At 41.5% G+C, this 18991-nt stretch overlaps 2 protein-coding genes and 1 long non-coding RNA gene across 3 annotated transcripts; 1 reads left to right on the forward strand and 2 right to left on the reverse strand.

Moving 5' to 3' along the window:
- Nucleotides 1-4473: 4473 nt before the first annotated feature.
- LOC116917109 (homeobox protein unc-4) lies at nucleotides 4474-7781 on the forward strand. The gene is made up of 3 exons (XM_032922483.2): nucleotides 4474-5569; nucleotides 6269-6435; nucleotides 6636-7781. The coding sequence occupies exons 1-3, from the start codon at nucleotides 4897-4899 to the stop codon at nucleotides 7356-7358; spliced, it is 1563 nt and encodes a 520-aa protein (XP_032778374.2). The 5' UTR covers nucleotides 4474-4896; the 3' UTR covers nucleotides 7359-7781.
- Nucleotides 7782-11538: 3757 nt separating this feature from the next.
- On the reverse strand, nucleotides 11539-12167 carry LOC116917112. Its single transcript, XR_006643769.1, has 2 exons — nucleotides 12065-12167; nucleotides 11539-11827 (listed from the first exon to the last, which is right to left on the reverse strand). It is a non-coding gene; the product is annotated as an uncharacterized LOC116917112 (long non-coding RNA).
- A 2982-nt stretch (nucleotides 12168-15149) lies between these two features.
- On the reverse strand, nucleotides 15150-18666 carry LOC116917111. Its single transcript, XM_032922485.2, has 5 exons — nucleotides 18506-18666; nucleotides 17427-18407; nucleotides 16457-16545; nucleotides 16252-16402; nucleotides 15150-16185 (listed from the first exon to the last, which is right to left on the reverse strand). Exons 1-5 carry the CDS (start codon nucleotides 18593-18595, stop codon nucleotides 15286-15288), a joined length of 2211 nt encoding a protein of 736 aa, XP_032778376.2. The 5' UTR covers nucleotides 18596-18666; the 3' UTR covers nucleotides 15150-15285.
- Between the last annotated feature and the right edge of the window lie 325 nt (nucleotides 18667-18991).

The raw sequence follows: 18991 nt of genomic DNA on the forward strand, positions 1-18991 counted from the left end.
AACACGATTCGAATCACGGAAGTTGGTGCAATAGAAAATTCGTTGCGTAACGACTGTCTATTTTCTCCCATCTCTTTTTTTTTAGATCGTCCAGATATATTTTCTCTTATCCTAACATTAGTTCGGAAATAAATATTTGCATACAGCATACATTATTTCCTGGCGTCTGTTTTTTGTTTTTTTTTTTATCAAAAGAGACGCTTGTATGTTTTGGTGTCATATTCTAACCAGATCGAAAAGAAATAAGAACACAGACGCTCACTATTTGTACATGTATATCGGATCACTAGAGTTATATCAAACCGGATGTTTAACAGCCGGCAACAATCGTCGCACCAATGGACATTTTGAATATCTCCTTTTTTTTTGCTGCTGTATTTTTTTTTTCTTTCTCTCTTCTACTTTTTGTGTAGCGTATCAATAATAACACTAGACATTTTCTATATCCTTCGTGTGTGTGTGTTAGCTCTCTTCCAATTCTCCTTTTTTTGTTTGGTCTTTCCTTTTTCGGTTGATACGCACTCCCCCCTCGATTTTTCTTCGTGTTATATCCTCCTCCTCCTCTTTACTAACATGGAGGGGCTTTTCTGGTGCCTATTTACATTTAAATGAGTCAACTATCGCGCCAACATCGCGCCCGTCGATCGGTTCCGACGCCGCCGCTGATACATCAAAGGACGTGCCGGAACGAAGAGAAGAGGCAGTGCGGAGCTCTGCCCGCGTGTTAATGTATATTATTCCCTCTCTTCTATTTATATACGTATACGCTCTATGTTTATATATTATACATAATCATATAAATAATCAAAAATAAATGCATCGTAATATTTTAATAAGAAAATAAGCAGCTTCGCTATTTGGAAAAAAACAAAAACGTATAGATCACACGGTTCCCTTTTTTTTTCCAGACAAACTGTTTACCCTGGGAATTCTTTTCCCATTCCAGGACGTCTACGCGTCCTAGTCCTCATCATTATCACAATCAATTTCCAATCGAAAAATATACATGACAACCATCACAACGGGGAGAATTTAAATATACGCTAAACGGACGGCGATATACATAGACTGCGTCTAAAATGGAATGCGAGGAATGCCTGGGCAATGAAGAAAAATATCGATGTAATATTAATAATTGGATAATTGGATATCTATACACATGTAAAAGCTATATTTATGTCGATGCTGTGGGGATGAGGATGTTAATGATACGGCTCCTTTTGTACCGATGGCTATATAAGAATCTAATATAAATAAAAACAGTTGCAAATAAAAGTATTAAACAAGACGGCCATTGGAAGAGAAGAAAAAAAAACAAGAAAAGAGCATCCAATTATCCAGTTAATCCACGCCTGGGGCCCTGATAATGCAAATGAGTTGATTGATGATCACGCCGACTTGTAATACAAGGCGTAATCTGCGCGCACACACGCGCCGCAGACGCTATATTGCATGAGAACGGGATGGAATCGACGTCCGATCTATGGGGGGAAAAAAAGTGGGGGGGTTATTTTTCCGCTCTGTTCGTCGTCACATCCGAATCATAGAGCCTCTTGTCTAATATATCCCTGGAACTTTTTATGCTATATATGGCACTCCCCCCCTACAGGGCCGTGTTATATATGGGGCTGGTTAATTAGTTGTGCTTCATCTGACACGCTACTGATCCTTACCTCTGTGTGTAGACGTGCGCAGAGTTGGCTAATACACAGCGTGGAAGGGACACACACACACAAAAAACGGACAGTGGGTGGTGTATACATAAAGAGGGTTGGCCATCTTTTGCACCACGAATTATCCCATGACATTTGAGCTATACAACAACAACAACCGAGACACTATAGCTGTTTTTATAAGTGAGAGAAAAGAGGGGGCGAGCTTGTGTGTGGGAATAAAGAGGATCCATCTTGCCGTCATCCTGCGGTGTGCTGTATAGGTAAATCCTTTTATCCGTGACATGATTTTCCCCCCTTTTTTTTTGCCAGGGTGGCCGGGCAGGGGGTGAGGTTGACGCCGGTCGGGAGCAGACGTCTCGGTGCGCGTGACACGTGCCGATATACAACAACAAACGCCACCCATTTTTTTTTTGTTCTTCTTCTTTGTATTTGCGGAAGAGAGAAGGGTGGTTATAATAAATAGAGGACAAAAGGAAGAAGAATAGGAGATAATACTTACATAGAAAGAAAAAGAGGGCGATGGCACGTGACCTATTGAAATAATACCACCATCAACAAATAGATGACCTGCTTATGTTGATGTAAACGCGTCCTAATCTAATGCGCTTTTCTCTGCTCCCTGATGCTGAAAGTGTGTGTGTTGGCAAAACAGAAATGTTCTTCCGAGAGAACAGCCGTTTTCTTCACATTTTTTGACAATTCGGGTATACGTACAGCCTCTTACGTCTTAAAGTGCGTATGAATATATAAACATCTAGGCCTAGAAAATCGTTTTCATCTTCGCGTTGTTTTGTTTTTTTACGTTCCCGAGTGTTATGGCAGCGCTCGACTTGGCAAACGAAATTTGGTTTAAGTGATGCCACATTTCCTGCAAGGCGTCCGCTTCTCGTTTTATTTTTGTTTTGGCAACCGCGGTTAGTTAATTTTGCGTAACTCATGGAGAAAATGTGTTTAACATATACTCATCTCCAATTGCAGTTTGACGAATGGATGGGAAAAATGCACAAAACGACTGTGAAACGTCGAATTTCTTGGCTGGCACTTATTTGGACTGTCAAACATATTTGCACGGAACGGCTGTAGAACAAACCAATTTGTAAGTCCCACAAATGATTGCACGGCAATTGACTTTTCTCCCAGACGTGCGCGTAAAATCATCGTCCGTTATGTTAGTGCACACGACATTACACAATATTGTATTATAGGTTGGGTTTGTATACGGGGACAAATATCTCAAACCGAACCGTTCATATATACGTACCTGACTTTGTCGTAACAACGCACATCTTATACTTGAGGAATACCTCAAACTCCATGGGGTATTTTTTTTTTTTTTCTATAAATCCTTCCATTCCATTCGTTTTAGTCTTCCTCTTTTCCCATCGTCTATTGAAGAGAGAGAGAGAGAAAAAAAAAGAGATGAGCAAATAAAATTCCCATTCCATTATAACGGCCTTAATAGCATAAAATTGCCGATAACAGAAGGGAAGATAACGCCGTCTACTATGTATTTTAGGACTATGCTGTTTGCGGCTGAGCCAATCGTCCGTTCGTGTTTACTTTTAACCAAAATCATAGGTCACACACGTCCTATCGAGTTATTTATTAACACAAACTATGGGAACTTGTATACGGTTGGCTTGTTGTACTACAAAAGTCTAGACGCTTCGAGCCTCCACGAATTTGATCAATGGGCTCGAATAATCATCCGGTCATAACAAAGTAACACGTCCCATCGAAGACAGTCTCAATTTTTAAGTTTATTTTCATGAGCTATTTTCGATCGTATCCAGGAAATTGGACGACTTCCTATCAACGTTCACTCGCCTATGACAATCTCCGTCAACGTTTAGCTGCATCAACATATTCTTTTACACAAAACCCTTCAATGTATTTCCAGATTTAATTCCAATGTTTATCTCCATTAAAAATAATACGGAATCCTCTTCAACGTGTTTTATTCTCTTGGACGTAAGGGCCTAGATGGGCGCAGCTGTGACAGGTGACGTCATGTCTACATTCTCAAGTGCTATACGTAGTCTACACCTGTGCGTGTCCACAGGTACATTGCACTTTCCTTTCTGCTAAAAAGGAAAATGATGTCTCTTTGCTTCCGGACTGTATGGACCTGCAATGGCCTTGTTCCTTGGCTTTGACACGGGATTGATCTTAGGCACCACCAGGGGGTCTTGTATTGGCACTGTATATCTAAAGGCTGCAACTACGCAGAAGAAATTGCTTGACATCTTTTTCTTTCTTGATTTGTTTTAAGAAATAAAATTATGTTCGCGGTCTCCTGTAATGATTATTCTTCGTAAAGATTGAATAAATCTAATGGTCGGATGATGTAGCGAAAAGAAAAAGGGTTTTTACTCAAGAGCCACACTCTGAACAAGAAAGCGCTCACATATATACGAAATGGAAAATGATCAAATGAGATAGGAAGGGGAAGCTGAAACTGATGGACGATCGCTACAGATACACACATAGAGACAAGGATAACTTGTGTTAGTATTTTCATATACGTATTTTTTTTTTTTTTACTTTTCTCGCTACGTCCTTGTTGTTGTTGTTATTTGTAGCTGTCGAATGATTCAATCTGGACAGAGCCCGCGCCCAATCGGGCCGTCTGGTCGCCGATTGGTCGGATGCAAATTGAAAAAGGAGGAGCCTCGTGGCTGGATAGGTGGAGTTCCTCCTCTATCCAGCCGCCTCCCCCTCTCTGCTGCCTGTTAACTTCACGACCACCAGCCACCATAGTTGTGTTAAGGCACACAAAAAAAGGGAGGTAGAGAAAACGATGATGGAGAGTGCCGAGTCAGCCACCGCCTCTGCACTCATGCGTGCGACGTCCAGCCGGCTGCACGTCTGATCCCCCCCATGCTCACCAGTACAAACATAACACCAACCATCTTCCAACTCACAAGTTTTTACAACAGACTTTTTCATTTCAGTCTAACTGTGTTTGTGCTGTTCTTAATCCAAACGTGAGTTTGTGCGGTGCCACATCAAAGTGTGTTACAAACATTGCAACCATCGATTCGACAACATCAGTTCCAGCCACACAGGAAAAAGTGAAGTGTTTGGCCAAGTGATTTTCATCCAAGTTAAATCAAAATCTTAACAGTGTCCTATACAAGTTCTAGTGAAACCAAGAGAAGAAAAACAGTCACAGTTCATTCGATAGTTGCCAGCCGTTCAAACATTTCTTTTCGAAGAAATGATTGTTCAATCGGACAAGATGATGAGGGAACAATCAGCTAACAACAACAACAACAACAACAACAATGGAAACAGTCGAGTAGCAGCATCACCTCCGGTTGCCGTGCCGGCTCCTGATCATCAACAGAGTCCTTGTTTAACAACATCCAATGGGCTACTTTACCGACCATCGGCAGCAGCCGCTGCAGCCGCTGCCGCTTTATCCATGGCCGGAGCGTTTCCTTTCGGCCCGTTTGGAACTTTAAACGGCCTCAGCGGATTAGGCGGATTACGAATGCTGGCCAATCAGTCATCGATGTCGTTTCAGGCAGGAATGTTGGGCATCGGTCGGCCTAATTTGAGCTCATTATTGCCGTTCGGAATTCATCATCCGTCGGGAACGGGTGCAGTCAACTCTCGTCCGTCGGCGTACAACGTTTTCCCCTACGCCAACCCACCGCAATTCCAACAGCAGCAGCATCAACAGCAACAGCATCATCAACAGCAACAGCAGCCCATGGTGTTACAGAAACAACAACAACATCATCAGCAACAACTTCCATCGCCGGCATGCGGAAGCGCCGGCAGTGGCGTCACGGAGCGCGGTGGTGAACGAGGAAGTAACGGCCTACTCCCGCACACTCCACCCACTTCACCGAGCCTCGATGAAAACACCGACCTCAACAAAACAGGTCAGTGTAGCAGTGCAGGTGTTACGTGTATAGGCCTTTTGGCTCGTGGCCTAAGTTGTTTACGGAACGTTTGGAGTCGGCCGTTAAATTGTTGGGAGTTCAATTATTCCGTCGTGCTGCCAATTCAATAAGGGATGGAGTTATGCATGAATTATTGAATGTTTGACGATCCCTCTGTATAGGAATCTATATAGCTCCGTCACGATGCTTCCAACCGGAGAATAATCACGAAGTTCCAGCGTCATCGTCGTCATTGAAGTTATTTATTTTAAGCGGCGAAATGGAAATCGGGGGGAGCAAATAGAATTCAAAGTAAAAAGAATTCATTCTTGGTTGGGGAACATAGACTTCAGGAGGAAATATATGTACGACTGTTATTGGCTTTGGAAGAATGAGTTGGTTCGTGATTGCATCAGGATCGTTCACGACTTTAAATTTATAGCTGACAAGAGTAAAATTCCTTTTACGAAACGACGAGCTGGAACAAAGTTAATCAATTTGTGAACGATCCAAGGAAAACGTCTTTGAAACGTGAACCCTTTTATCCTATCGGCTTTAATGACCTTTCTGAAACTTGAAAAGCATTAAGAATTATTGAACTATAGCAAAGAAACTGAAATAAACGTCTTGCATTCTGCTTCCCACGAAAAAAGCGAAATTTTGAATTTGAATAATAACGTTGATTTCATTTGGGTACAGATCCCGACTTGGACGATCCAACGGGTAAACGCCGTCGCTCACGGACAAACTTTAGCACTTGGCAGTTGGAAGAGTTGGAACGAGCGTTTCAGGCCAGTCATTACCCCGACGTTTTCATGCGAGAGGCTCTAGCCATGAGACTCGACCTCAAGGAATCTCGAGTTGCAGTAAGTTCATAAACATTTCTTTGATTTCCTTCGATCAGTCCAGGCCTAAACTTGTCTCTTCACGATACCAAGAGATTTTTTCACGTCCAGATATGTCAGTGGAACATTTATTGCTAAAAAACCAAAGGCCTTGCCCTTCATCCTAAACGTATAGGCATGTTTAACTCAGACTAACGATTATTCTCTTTCGAATGAAATAGGTATGGTTCCAAAACCGCCGAGCCAAATGGCGCAAGAAGGAACACACGAAGAAAGGGCCAGGTCGGCCTGCTCACAACGCCCATCCGCAAACTTGTTCCGGTGAGCCGATACCGGCTGAGGAGCTGGAACGGAAAGAGCGCGATCGTAAGGAGAAGAAGCTGCTGAAATCGTTGGAGAAGCAACAAAAGAAATTAGCTCTGAAAGGCATTCACGTTGATATGGCCAGTCTACGAGCCGAGTGGGAGACTCAACATCGTAACAAACTGTCGGGTCAATCAGCTGGCGGAAGCAAACACGGAAGCAAGTTCTATTTGGGAGGTGGCGGTGGTTCGGGCAGTGCAACTCACGACGCTTCCAGCTGCAATTTGATGGCCGGAATGGACGCCAGTAACTCATCCGGTGATGATTCGTCCATGAGCTGCGACAGCGCCAACAATGTCGATGTGGACGTCGTCGGAGACGTCGATATCGCCAACGAGGATAACGCGCAGCATTTCAACCAATCGCTTCTCAAGTTGAACATTTTTCAACAACAGCAACATATAAAACAGTCCATGTCTTCTTCATCGTCGGATGACAGGGTCATCAGGCATTTCCCAGTCGAGTTGCTTAACCCACCTGTCGTTAACGCGGCAGCGTCCTCGTCCCCGCAAGCATCAGCCAAACCAACTAGCAATCATTCCTTTAGTATCGAGAGTCTCTTGTCTTCAAATTGTCGCTAATTTTGTGTGTGTGTGTGTGTGTGTGTGCATTTTTACGACGCATCGTTCTCTACGTTAATTGTTTCTTCTACCTTTTTGTTTTGTTCATGTTCATTGTTTCCCCCTTTCATCTCGTCAAATTGCATTCCACATGAAATAAATTATATATCAATGTCTCATACATATTATAAGGTGCAATAAGTTGTATATTTAAAAAACCAAAAGTTCTTTTTTTTTTTTTTCCATAAATGTTTGTCTACACCTCACGAATAACTCCTTCCCTTCCACCCTATACTTTCAGGTCCATCCCCCTCCACATCTCGTCCGTTAGTCCCCCTCCCCCCCTTTTCTATCCATCTCCGTTTGTTTGTTTTTTTGATTTTTTAAAATATCATCATACAAAAAAAAAAAAAAACCAAACAATACACTCGCGTGCTGCCCGGACCAGTTTGAATATGCAAATTTAAATTCGTTGAATTATAAATCAATTCATCTGGGCCGTGGGGATCAAAAATTCAGTGGAGCGTTTCGTCCTGCGGCCAGTAATGAAAACAAAGAATTAAAAAGACTCAAACATATACACGAGACAAGAGCTCTGTTTTGCTTCTGTTCACACTGTTGAAAAAAACAAAAAACAAAAACAAAAACTAAACAAACAGCAATTGTCCGTTTCCTGCTATTATGAAGCCCATGCATCACATTGAAAATGAAGCCAAACTTGAACTGAAATTCCGTGCGGGGGGAAACGACGGCAGTCCGACAAGATTTCACACGTCACTTCCCAAACTTGTGCGTTCGTCGCTGTTGATGATTGACTTGCATTTTTCCTTAGCGTTAAGCAGACCGTGTACCAGTGTGTGTGTACAGAGTTGATGTGTTGGCTGCTTGTGTTTATATATTGAGACGACTATATAGCTCTGGTGTGTATAATTATAGACGGAAAAAAAAGAAAAAAAAGCCCGGTGGAGAATAACTTTCCAACTCGACAACAACAACAACAAAAATGAAGGAAAAGTTTAGATAACGGAAATAAGAAATGAAGAAGAAGGAGAAAAGAAAAGGGTCAGCTGATTATTGAATAATTGCTATGCTGCCGTTGCCTACCTGTATGTGTGTACAGGTACTCTGTGTAACCGTATGAAGCACGTATGTGTGTGTATATGTGTTACACGAGTATACACATACCTGTCCGGATATACGAGAATCATGGTAACGGGGCAGCCATCCGTCACCGGCTCGTTGTCGGGGATGACGTCCAAACTCACACAACCCATTATTAATCGTTTGGCTTGCTGATTCACATAATCACAGCTCTGGCTGCTCTTCTCTTCTTCTTTTCTTTACAGTCTTTTCCTATTAACTTTCCCCACTTTTTTTTTTTCTCTTCGTAACACGGCCAACACAACACGGCCACTCACACAATCAATCCATCTTCAATGCGCAAGTAAACCGGCAGCCAGCGCGCACAATCTGAAGCGTAGACATCGCACACTGTCTTACGTCTATTATTATTGTGTGAAATTCGACATCTCTTTCTTCATCAGAAGCGAATTTTTGTTTTCTCTAACACGACGAGCCCAGATTAAAAAAAAAGGGGGACAATGTTGTTGAATAACACACGAATCAACAAAAACTATTGTCATTGAATGAATGTAATAATGCGATGCTTTAGGCGCTGATGATTTCGGCCATATTTTCTATTTAAAGAAATACATTCACAATGGGAGGAAGGCACCAAGTACGCGATATTAAACAATACTCTGCATAATAGATCCGTTACATTGGATTGCTATGCATCATTCTCGAGTGCTCGTAATGATTTCATTTGAGTCAGCACGGCAACAAAATGAAAAGAACAAGAAAAACTGGCTCGTAATGGCAATACATAATGGACTGCAGGCTGAGATAATCACCGCAGATCATCTTTTTATAGTGCGTGAATGTTATTCCCTTCTGTATATATAAGTCATTCTTGTCGCCGTTGTTATCACGCTTGTTATTGTTGGTGTTTTTTTATGATGTTTTGATGGCGTATAAGAGGCCGAATTCAAAGCCGAGATAAAGGGTGGAGAAAAGAAAGAAAAAAAAAGCCACCAGCTTTGATGGCTTCATTTTATTCGCCAGTGAACGAAGCAGTCCATTGATTGATTGTCGTCGTTGAAACAAGAAAAAAGGGGAACAAAAAAAAAAAAACAAGTGAAAAACTCCCTTTTAAAAAAATAAATTTTACTGCGCGGCGTGCCGTAGTCCGCCATTGTGTGGCCATTCACGCCGACAGGAGGAGGAGGAGACAACAAAAGGGATTCGAACTATATAGCAGCGGACGACCGTTGATGGCGGACTCGCGGGCCTTCAGCCATCCAGCAAGCGGAGCAGTCGATTTACGATAAAGACGGCGCCGACTTGATTCCTTTCTTTCTGTCCTATGTAAAAAGTGTATGGTAGCCCTATTTATTACGAGTACCACCTTATCTCTTTTCTCTCTCCTCTCCTTGAAGGAAAAATGAAAGAATGAATTAATTTACCGGTTTACGGAATTAATTACAAAACAAAAAAAAAAGAACGAGAAGAAAAAAGAAGAAAAACATGGGCTATAATTACAATGTTGAGCCTCCATGAAACTTTACGCAGCTGGCGCACTTCGCCTCAACTGTTTTATTATCATCAAAATGTTTTTTTCTCTTTCCATTCTCCTGCGTTTTTCGTCTCTTCTTCTATTTCATTTTCCCTTTTTCATTTTTTTTTAATCAGCGGTTTTCATGCGAAACGATTTCTAACAACAACTTCATTAATTCCTTTAATGAGATACCCGAGCGGGCACCACACTGCAGATGACTTCATCATCCTCTTTCTCTTGTTCGTGGAGCACTGCAGTATTAACTGCTATTATTATTAAATTATTAAATACGCTAGACACACACACCGACTCGAGAGTTACCTTGCATTACATATTGCGTGTCCTATTCTCCATGGCGGCCAACTTGCGTATATGAACACCATCGGTGAAAGCTCATCGCACGGTGTATAGAAAACGAATCGAACTAAGCTTTTCTTTTAAAAATATTTAGCATCCACAAATTCGTTACACGACCTTTTGTTCAATAGAGAAATATGCCGCGGTATTTATTTGGACAGAAAATTAATAACTAGCATCAATGGAGAGATCGAGAGCTTGACTAAATCATTTCTCAATCCCTCCTTTTTCCAAATAAAAAAATTTAAGAATGATAAATCCAAACTGTTAATAAAATAACAGAGAGAAAACGGTGTCTGGCTTTGAAGTAAAAGAATGAGGAATAATACAAAAAGGGCCATCTACATCTAGAGTAATAATAATAATAATAACAAAATAATTTCGACGTATTCCATTTTGGGAAAACAAGGTATTCATAAATCGTTTCAGGCTCAAATATAATACAAAACTTATATGCATAAAGGATAGCACAGTGCATGCGTATAGTTGTACACGTTACCGTGAAATATTAAGGACTCACAAGAGAGGACGAGATGGGCTACAACTCAAACGTTATTAACTCATTCACGAGCCTGTCCTACAGACACACATATTATAGTATACATAGTGGAATAGCTATTCATCAAAGATTATATAGCCAATTCTGTCCATTACGAGAAAATTGCCAGTGAATTGAAATTATACAGGGACATTTAGACGGATACAAAAGGCTATGCAGGGACGTTGGATGTTTCTCTTTCATTCTTCTTCTTTGACTCGTCCGTTTTTATTTCAAATCAAAAGAAACTCAAAAGAGAAGCAAAAGAGAATATAATTTTTTTTTTTTCTTTTTTCGACGCCGCCATTAATTATAGTAAAACCGTTTCATTCTACCCCCTGGATCCTTTTATTTTCCTACACTGAGCTCAGCTTCTAGAGAACCCTGAAATGACATCTTGTATAATACATTCCTCTCCGCTACCGACCGAGTAATATACACCATCGTCTAGAGAGGGGAGAAAAAAGTGGGGAGCGGGATCGAGGATAGTATAGAAAAGAGCGTATATTTACAAAGAATCGAACCCACAAGAACAAAAGAAAAGGGCGAACGTGAGTGGCGACCCGAAGAATTCCATGGCGTCCTCATACGCCTATCGTTCATCGGTTAGCCGGGCTGCTGTTCTGCTCTTCCTAAATTTCAAAGACGCTAAAGGTAGAAATGTAGACCGACATGAGTTTAAAGTTAGGTGGAATGTAACGCATTATATTGTGGGAACATTGAAATGTTGGTGCTGGCGGCGGCGGCGGCGGCGACGTCGGCGTTTATTGTAGGCGGCAAACTCGTCACGCAGTTTAAACGCCTCGTACTGTCTACATATTGTATGTAATAATAGCCACCGAAACGGATTTGGGGCTCGCGTCTCTTGTCTCTCTGTACGTTTGAAAGAAAAGATGATCCATCATCGGTCGGGATGACTGTATATAGCGGCGGCGGCAGGCAACCAACTGCAGCGACTCCAATTGATTTGAGGCGGTGCTGTTGTTGGCCAAGAAGAACAAAAAAGGGGGGCCAATAAAAGAATATTTAAAAAACGAGCAGATTGAAGAGGGAAGAAACAAAATGTTTTTACAACAATTCAATCAAAGGCTGGTTCACAAAGTAACAAAAAAAAAGAGGCAGAGGCGAAAGATTTACTAAGAAAATGTTGGGAGACTCTTTCAAGTCGAGTAGTCGGGGGGCCCACACACAAAAAAAAAAAGAAAAAGGGAAAACCTTGCACTCTTTTCAATCAGGCAAACTCCTTTTGTGCTCTTTGTACTACGGGGGTCGTAACAGCAGACACAAAAGCTGTTGCCGCCCGCGTCAAAAGACTTGTCTTAACTACAAGGTAACAAGAAAGAATAACCCAAAAGAGATGACCCCTCCTGGCTCTTTCTCTCTCTCTCTCCCTCAATGTTACATATATAGTTGGTCTGTGTTACACACCGGGATCCTCCGCTGTGCGCTCCTCCTCTCTTTCTTGGTAAAAAGAAAAAAAAAACAATTTCAAACTGATTCTCACCTTAAAAAGAAGAGAGGAAAACTTTCACATTTTCCAGTGGTACCTGTAAAGCCCTTTAGCTTACACACACCTGGGTTTTGAAACGGCCAACAACTCAATTAGCATTCCTGTCGAAATAAGTGTTGAACTGTTATTATGATTATTTTCCTTCTTTTTTTTTAATTTCTTTTTTTTTTTTTAGGTTTTCGGGTTGTTTCAAGTTAGATAAGAGAAGAAAGACCAATGGATGATTCAATCGTTGCCATACAGGTTTATTTATGTTTATATTTTTGGCTTTTAATAATTTTGTTTTTTAAGAAAAAATTATTTTTACATCCATGCCTCATTCTTCCCTTTTTGAAATGATTATTTTGACTAGTTTGGGTTGAAAAGGGCAATGATATATACATGGATATATGAAGCGAGGCGGCATCGTGCGCACATCGCTCTTTAGCTCCAGAGTCTATACCTATAAGAGAGAAATAGCGACGGGGCGAGAGAGAGAGAGAGAAAAGAGATTTAATTGAGTTGCTTCACGCCACGTCTTTTATGCACGCTCGTAATGTATTTAGATGTTCATATATATACATGGGATGTGGAACGTCTTGAACGGATACTACCACAGCTGAGTGAGCTACATATACGTATGTGCGCGCGCTGGATTCCTTATTCCCGTTCCCCCTCAATCTCACTCACTCTCTCGTGTTTCTCTTTTAAATACTTTGGAGATGGATGAGACACGGCGACACGCCTACTCAACGCCACGGGAAAATTAGATAAGCTCTAAACCGCGCGCAGCAGCACACAATAACAAAACAGCGACGTGGTTCACTGTCTCGATATACGCAAACAACAAAAACAAAAGAGCAACAAAAGAGGACAACAAGTTGAGTCTGTAACCAGCTACACATATTATTTGGATAGACACAACAAAACATGTATTATATAGCCCATCAGGGATTAGTTTTTCTTTGTTATTTTGTTTTATTGTTTATGTTTTGTTTTGTTTTTTATACTTTTAGCAGCCGACGAGTTGCGCGCTAATTTAACTGGTACATTTATTTGGCAACGTTCAGTGATGATTTGGGACTGCCCGAAAGAGACACGCAAAATTTGTATTAATACTTTGAAATTTAATCTGCGCAAAGGACGGAGGCTAAGCAAACACCTGTCGGACGACAAGGGTCGGTTAAATGAGCTGATTGCTTTCCATCGATCATTTCATGCAAATGAATTTGTTGTCATAATAATTGTGTCGAAGTAGAAGCGGGACAGCAAAAGAGCAAAATATTTTTAATTGACTTAAGGGGTAAGAATCGATCTATTTCGCTCTGCTTGATGCTTCCCATCGGCACAAGTCCTGCAGCTGTTAACTAAAATCTAAACGGAAAATTCTCTCATTTCTGTTCACATTTATCTCGCGCAGGCTATTGTTAGTCGTCCTTTTTTCCAACAAAGAATACATCCTCCACGCCATCTTGGGAAAAGGCAACCAACTAAAGAACTTTCAGTCTACCTTATAGTACCGCCATCTACGTAAAGAGGTCATCGGCATCAAGCGACTCACGTTCATGAAATTCCCAATATCAAAATTTTGAGATTTGAAAATTAAGCCCGATTTTATTTCTTTTCTTTTTCAAATACTAAAAAATATAGGAAACTGTTCGCGAATTAGATTCAAAACTCAACGAGGATCACAAAAATACCCATTGTTTTTATGTGGGACTTCTACTAATTGAGTAATTACAATTTAAAAGGCCTTTGCGCTATAACTACTACGCTCGTGTTTTTATTCAAAAATGAAGTAATTAACGGGAAAACTAATATTCCAGCCGAAATCAGCGTTCAATTTTGAGTATAACGTGTGTGTTTTTATTGAATTCTAAGAGATGTCGATTTTTTCAGATTTTGGCGAAAATGAGAAGGCTATAGCCTTCCCACTTTTTCATTTTTGGCAAAATTTTAGATTTGGTAAAACATACATGATTTCGATTTGAAATTAAATCACAATCACGATGCGCAAGTTCTTTTTAACGTGAGGCTCATAGTTTTAAAAATAAACGTAGAAATCGGAGTGGCAGTGCTGGCGCACCAGCAACGCGTTAGTCCCATTTATTTCAAAAACAACTGGTTGATGAGAAACATAATATTTTTTTCGCATTCAGAGGGAAATTTTGATCACAACGTGCAGGTTTTAGCTAATTTCAAGATGTAAATTTTCTGAGCAAATTTTGAGACTTAAAAATTAAGCCCAGATATATATGACACGCAGGCACTACCGCACTGAAAAAAACAATACTACACGTATGACACCTACACAACAACTCGACACCTCATAGATATTACTCGATCTAGTAGTATATCATTCACTACATGATAAAGATCAAATCCGCTTACTTGGTAGAGAACTGGTAGCTTCTAAGTTGTTGGTTAATCTTCCGCCTCCAACAAAGTGGGGTAGGCAGCTAATTATCGAGCCATGACCCTCTCCAAAACCCGCATATCTTTTTGCACATATGCAACGTATACTATTTACGAATAGTGTACGCATACACACACTAAACTACAATTGAGTTACAGTTTATACAAAACAATTTTTTTAAAAAGCTACATGACTCAGTAGGCCGTAGACTTAGAAAAAGTGTCAAATGAAATATCACCCCAAATGTTTTCTTCAAACTGAACATCGGACATTATCTTAAATATGTTTTCCTTGGCAGACTGTAGAAATTACGGTTCCCCATTATAAATCGGACCGAATATCACCCACTCCATTTCCTTATAGCTCTTTGAAAATCAAATGAAAAATACATTTCCTTTCCAGAAAAAAACAAAACAAAAGTGTAATCATTTCCCAATCATAATTTCCGCCATCATCCCTACACATGTGGAACAACAAAGTTATTACTCGACAATTGTTGGATAATCGTAATGTCAATCCGTTTGCATTTTTCTAATAGAATTTGTTGGTGAAAGGGTAGGTGGTCGGATAGTAGGTAGAGTAAGCATAGCCTGAATAAGGCAGGTAAGAGAGAGCAGGGAAAGCGGGAGCAACTGGGACAACAGCATTGTCGGGCATGCCATTCTGGTTCAGGTCAACGCTCTTGTACTTGAGGTCATCAAGGAACTGCTGGGTGGGTGCGGGAACAGCGACAACCTGACGCTTCTTGCGGGAGCTCTCGGTGGCAACGGGAGCGGGTGCAGCAGCAGGATAGAAAGGATAAGAGTAGAAATATGGAGTGTGGTACGCCAATGGAGTAACAACATCATAGCTCTTTTCCTTCAAATCGAATTTGTTGGTGTCAGCTGGAGTCTTGGCGGTCAGATCAGCCTCAGCAGTGACCGTCTTGTAGGTGGTCTTAGCTACCAAAGGAGCGGGGGCAGCGTACTGGACAGCGGGCAATGCATTTTGATAGAAAGGAAAGTAAGGTGCGGTGTAGGGCAGAGCAGCCGGGTAGAAAGGAGCCTGACGCTTAGTGCGGCTGGTGGGCTCATCGGCTTTCTTGGCCAGGGCCTCTTTTACCAATTTCACGTGGTCAGCCTTAGCAGCAGCGACTTCAGGGGTATCTTCGGGAGCCACAGGCAGGTTGTTGGACAAAACGCGGAAGCCGAGAGCATCGGCAACGTAGTTAACGCGAACTTCCTTTCCTTGGGGTCCGATGTAAGCGTAAGAGCCGACTTGGTTGCCGAACGCATCTCGGTAGTTGGACGCAGCCTGTCCAGGATAAGCATAACCGTGAGCGGCCTGTCCAAAAACATCTTGGGTATGATATTGGCTAGTGAAACCGGGATAGCCATAGTAGCCAGTAGGATAATACTGGGCAGAGGCACAAGCCAAGAAGACGCTAAGGATCTGCAAACGTACACGATCGTGTGTTAAAATGATTGTTATTTAAATGAGAATTTGCGTTGATTTTACCAAGACGTTCATGTTGATGCTCGTAGAGGACAGAACAGAAGACCAAGTACCGAATGTAATTGGTGTCCGTCTTTTTATACTAAAATTTCTTGCGAAATTTGACCACGGGCGATAGACTACTCCCTTTAATCTGAACAAGTCTAAATGTGTCCTTATTTGTTTAATTCACGGTCAGCGTTCACTTTTGCGAGAGAATTGAAATAACCTTGAAAGTTGGGGTGATGGGTTGGGAGTCATCTCTGCATAAACACTCTGTTCCCGTTTCTGGTTTTCGCGGTGACCACACCCAGATGCCTTGTGTATATTGATTAGTTACATACAGTGGCTTCCTTATTGATTCAATCTTCACAAGCTTAAGTTTAACATGATCATGCTCACGGAGTTCGATTGCCAAGAAAGGCAATTTAAAACCAGTACAGTAAATAGAATTATATTTACTGCACAAGGGAATGTTTTATGGTAATAAAAAACTCCACCCTAATACCGTTTTAGGATGTTTTATCGCCAACTCTCTCGTCCTAACAAACTGGAACTCCAAGGAGCCAGTCATATGACAGGGGCTATCAACAAGATTCGACACGTTAACGTTTATTTCGTTGGGATAAACACAACCAAATCGTAACAAAAACCCAAAGTTAACGAATTTAGGAAGGATTCTTAGATATCTTGCGACGAATATCGTGTTTCCAAGTGAAATGCTACGCCTGTGAGGCTATCGTATGCAATATGTCAGAGTGAGATGTACGTGATGACATTGAAATGTTGTCGCCACGCATTTTTTATGTTTGCAATTGAGAAAAACTTGTTCATCTTAAAATTTGGATACATAGAATCCAATTCGTGTTCGGCGAATACAGGTTAATGATTACCGATTAACAAATTTTGTAGATTTTAAACTATTCGAGGAGTGATTTTCCAGAATCATAGCTGTATCTTAGATTTATCAATTGAAAGAAGCTGTGTTCAGCAAGCTGAATGATTTCATTTCGTTTTTTGTTGTTTGAAAACCAATTTTATTTGATTATTAATGCAAAAACTAGTTTTCGTGTTTGTAAAATGAATCCCATCAACAAAACACCAAAACAATAGCAATTCAAAAGATCTAATTTTCGCAGGAATCAGGAGGGGATCTTGTTGACGTTGTCCAGCACATCAAGTCCGTCTAGCGACATTTAAAAACCATAGACTCCGTTGAAGAAAAAGTAGTCACGAGGGTAGGTGTAACCGTAAGCAGTGGGATACGCCACAGGAGTCACAACATCGATGTTCTTTTCCTTCAAGTCGAATTTGTGAGTATCAGCCGGAGTCTTGGCAGTCAAGTCAGCCTCGGCAGTGACAGTTTTCAATGTAGTCTTGGCTACCAAAGGAGCGGGAGCGACGTACTGGACACCGGGGTGGTAGAAACCCGTGCTGTAAGGCAAAACTGGAACCTGTCGCTTCTTGCGAGAGCTCTCGGCGGCAACGGGAGCGGCAGCGGGTGCAGCAGCGGGGTAGTAAGGATAAGAGTAAAAGTAAGGAGTGTGGTACGCCAAAGGAGTAACAACATCATAGCTCTTTTCCTTCAGATCGAATTTGTTGGTGTCAGCTGGAGTCTTGGCAGTCAAATCAGCTTCAGCCGTGACGGTCTTGTAGGTGGTCTTAGCTACCAAAGGAGCGGGAACAGTGTACGGGAGAGCGGTCGGGTAGTAAGCGGAGGCATAGGGCACGGTGTAGGGCAAAGCAGCTGGGTAGAAAGGAACTTGGCGCTTCTTGCGGCTTGCGGATGTGGCAGTTGATGCTTCCTTCTGGAGCCGGAAGAGCTCAGCTTTGGCAGCAGCTACTTCAGGGGTGTCCTGAACGGGTTCGGGAGACTTGAGCTCGACAACGGGAGCAACGGGAGCAACAGGCAAGTCGTTGGACAAAACGCGGAAACCTCGGTGATCAGCTGTGTACGATACGCTGACGTGTTTGCCATCTGGATTGATGTAAGCGTAAGATCCTACTTGATTTCCGGCAGCGTCACGGAAATGGGAAGCAGACTGTCCAGGGTGAGAGAAACCATATGTGGCCTGTCCGAGAACATCCTGGGCATGATATTGGCTAGTGAAACCGGGATAGCCATAGTAGGCAGTAGGATAGTACTGGGCAGAGGCACAAGCCAAGAAGACGCTAATGATCTGGAACGACAAATTCAAATAAAAAAAGTTTGATTTGATGTCTATCTAATGTTATTTTATGATACATGTATAGTTATAGTAAAGACAATATGGCTTACCAAGACTTTCATTTTGACTGCTTGAATAGAACAGAAGCTGCAAACCAAGTGCCGAGTTTGATTCTCAATCGTCTTTTTATACGAAAACATGTAGCGTTATTCCTTTATTTTTCAAACAAGGACTAGGCGTGGTACATTCGGTTTTGTTTGACGAAGACGAACTTCGCTTTTTGTTTTGTTGATTTCATGGTCAGAGTAACGTTCTTGGGTGGATCCGTATTAACCTTGAAAAACCGGAGTATGTGTGGCTATCGTGCCCTTTTTTGTTTTTGTTTATTTTTGCGTTTACAATTCCCCGCTTTTACTTTTGTCTTCTCGTGAGCCACACCCATGACTGTGTATGACACTTTTTGTTTGTGTCATCATTTTTTTAAACATTTATTTCTGAAATCTTTCTAATATGTTCTGATATGGTAAACTGGTAAACCCCCTCAATCCTATGAGCATCCCAGACAAGAAGAAGAAAATAGTTTTTGTTCTAATATA

Source organism: Daphnia magna, linkage group LG2, assembly GCF_020631705.1.
Source record: "Daphnia magna isolate NIES linkage group LG2, ASM2063170v1.1, whole genome shotgun sequence".
Classification (NCBI taxonomy): Eukaryota; Metazoa; Arthropoda; class Branchiopoda; order Diplostraca; family Daphniidae; genus Daphnia; species Daphnia magna.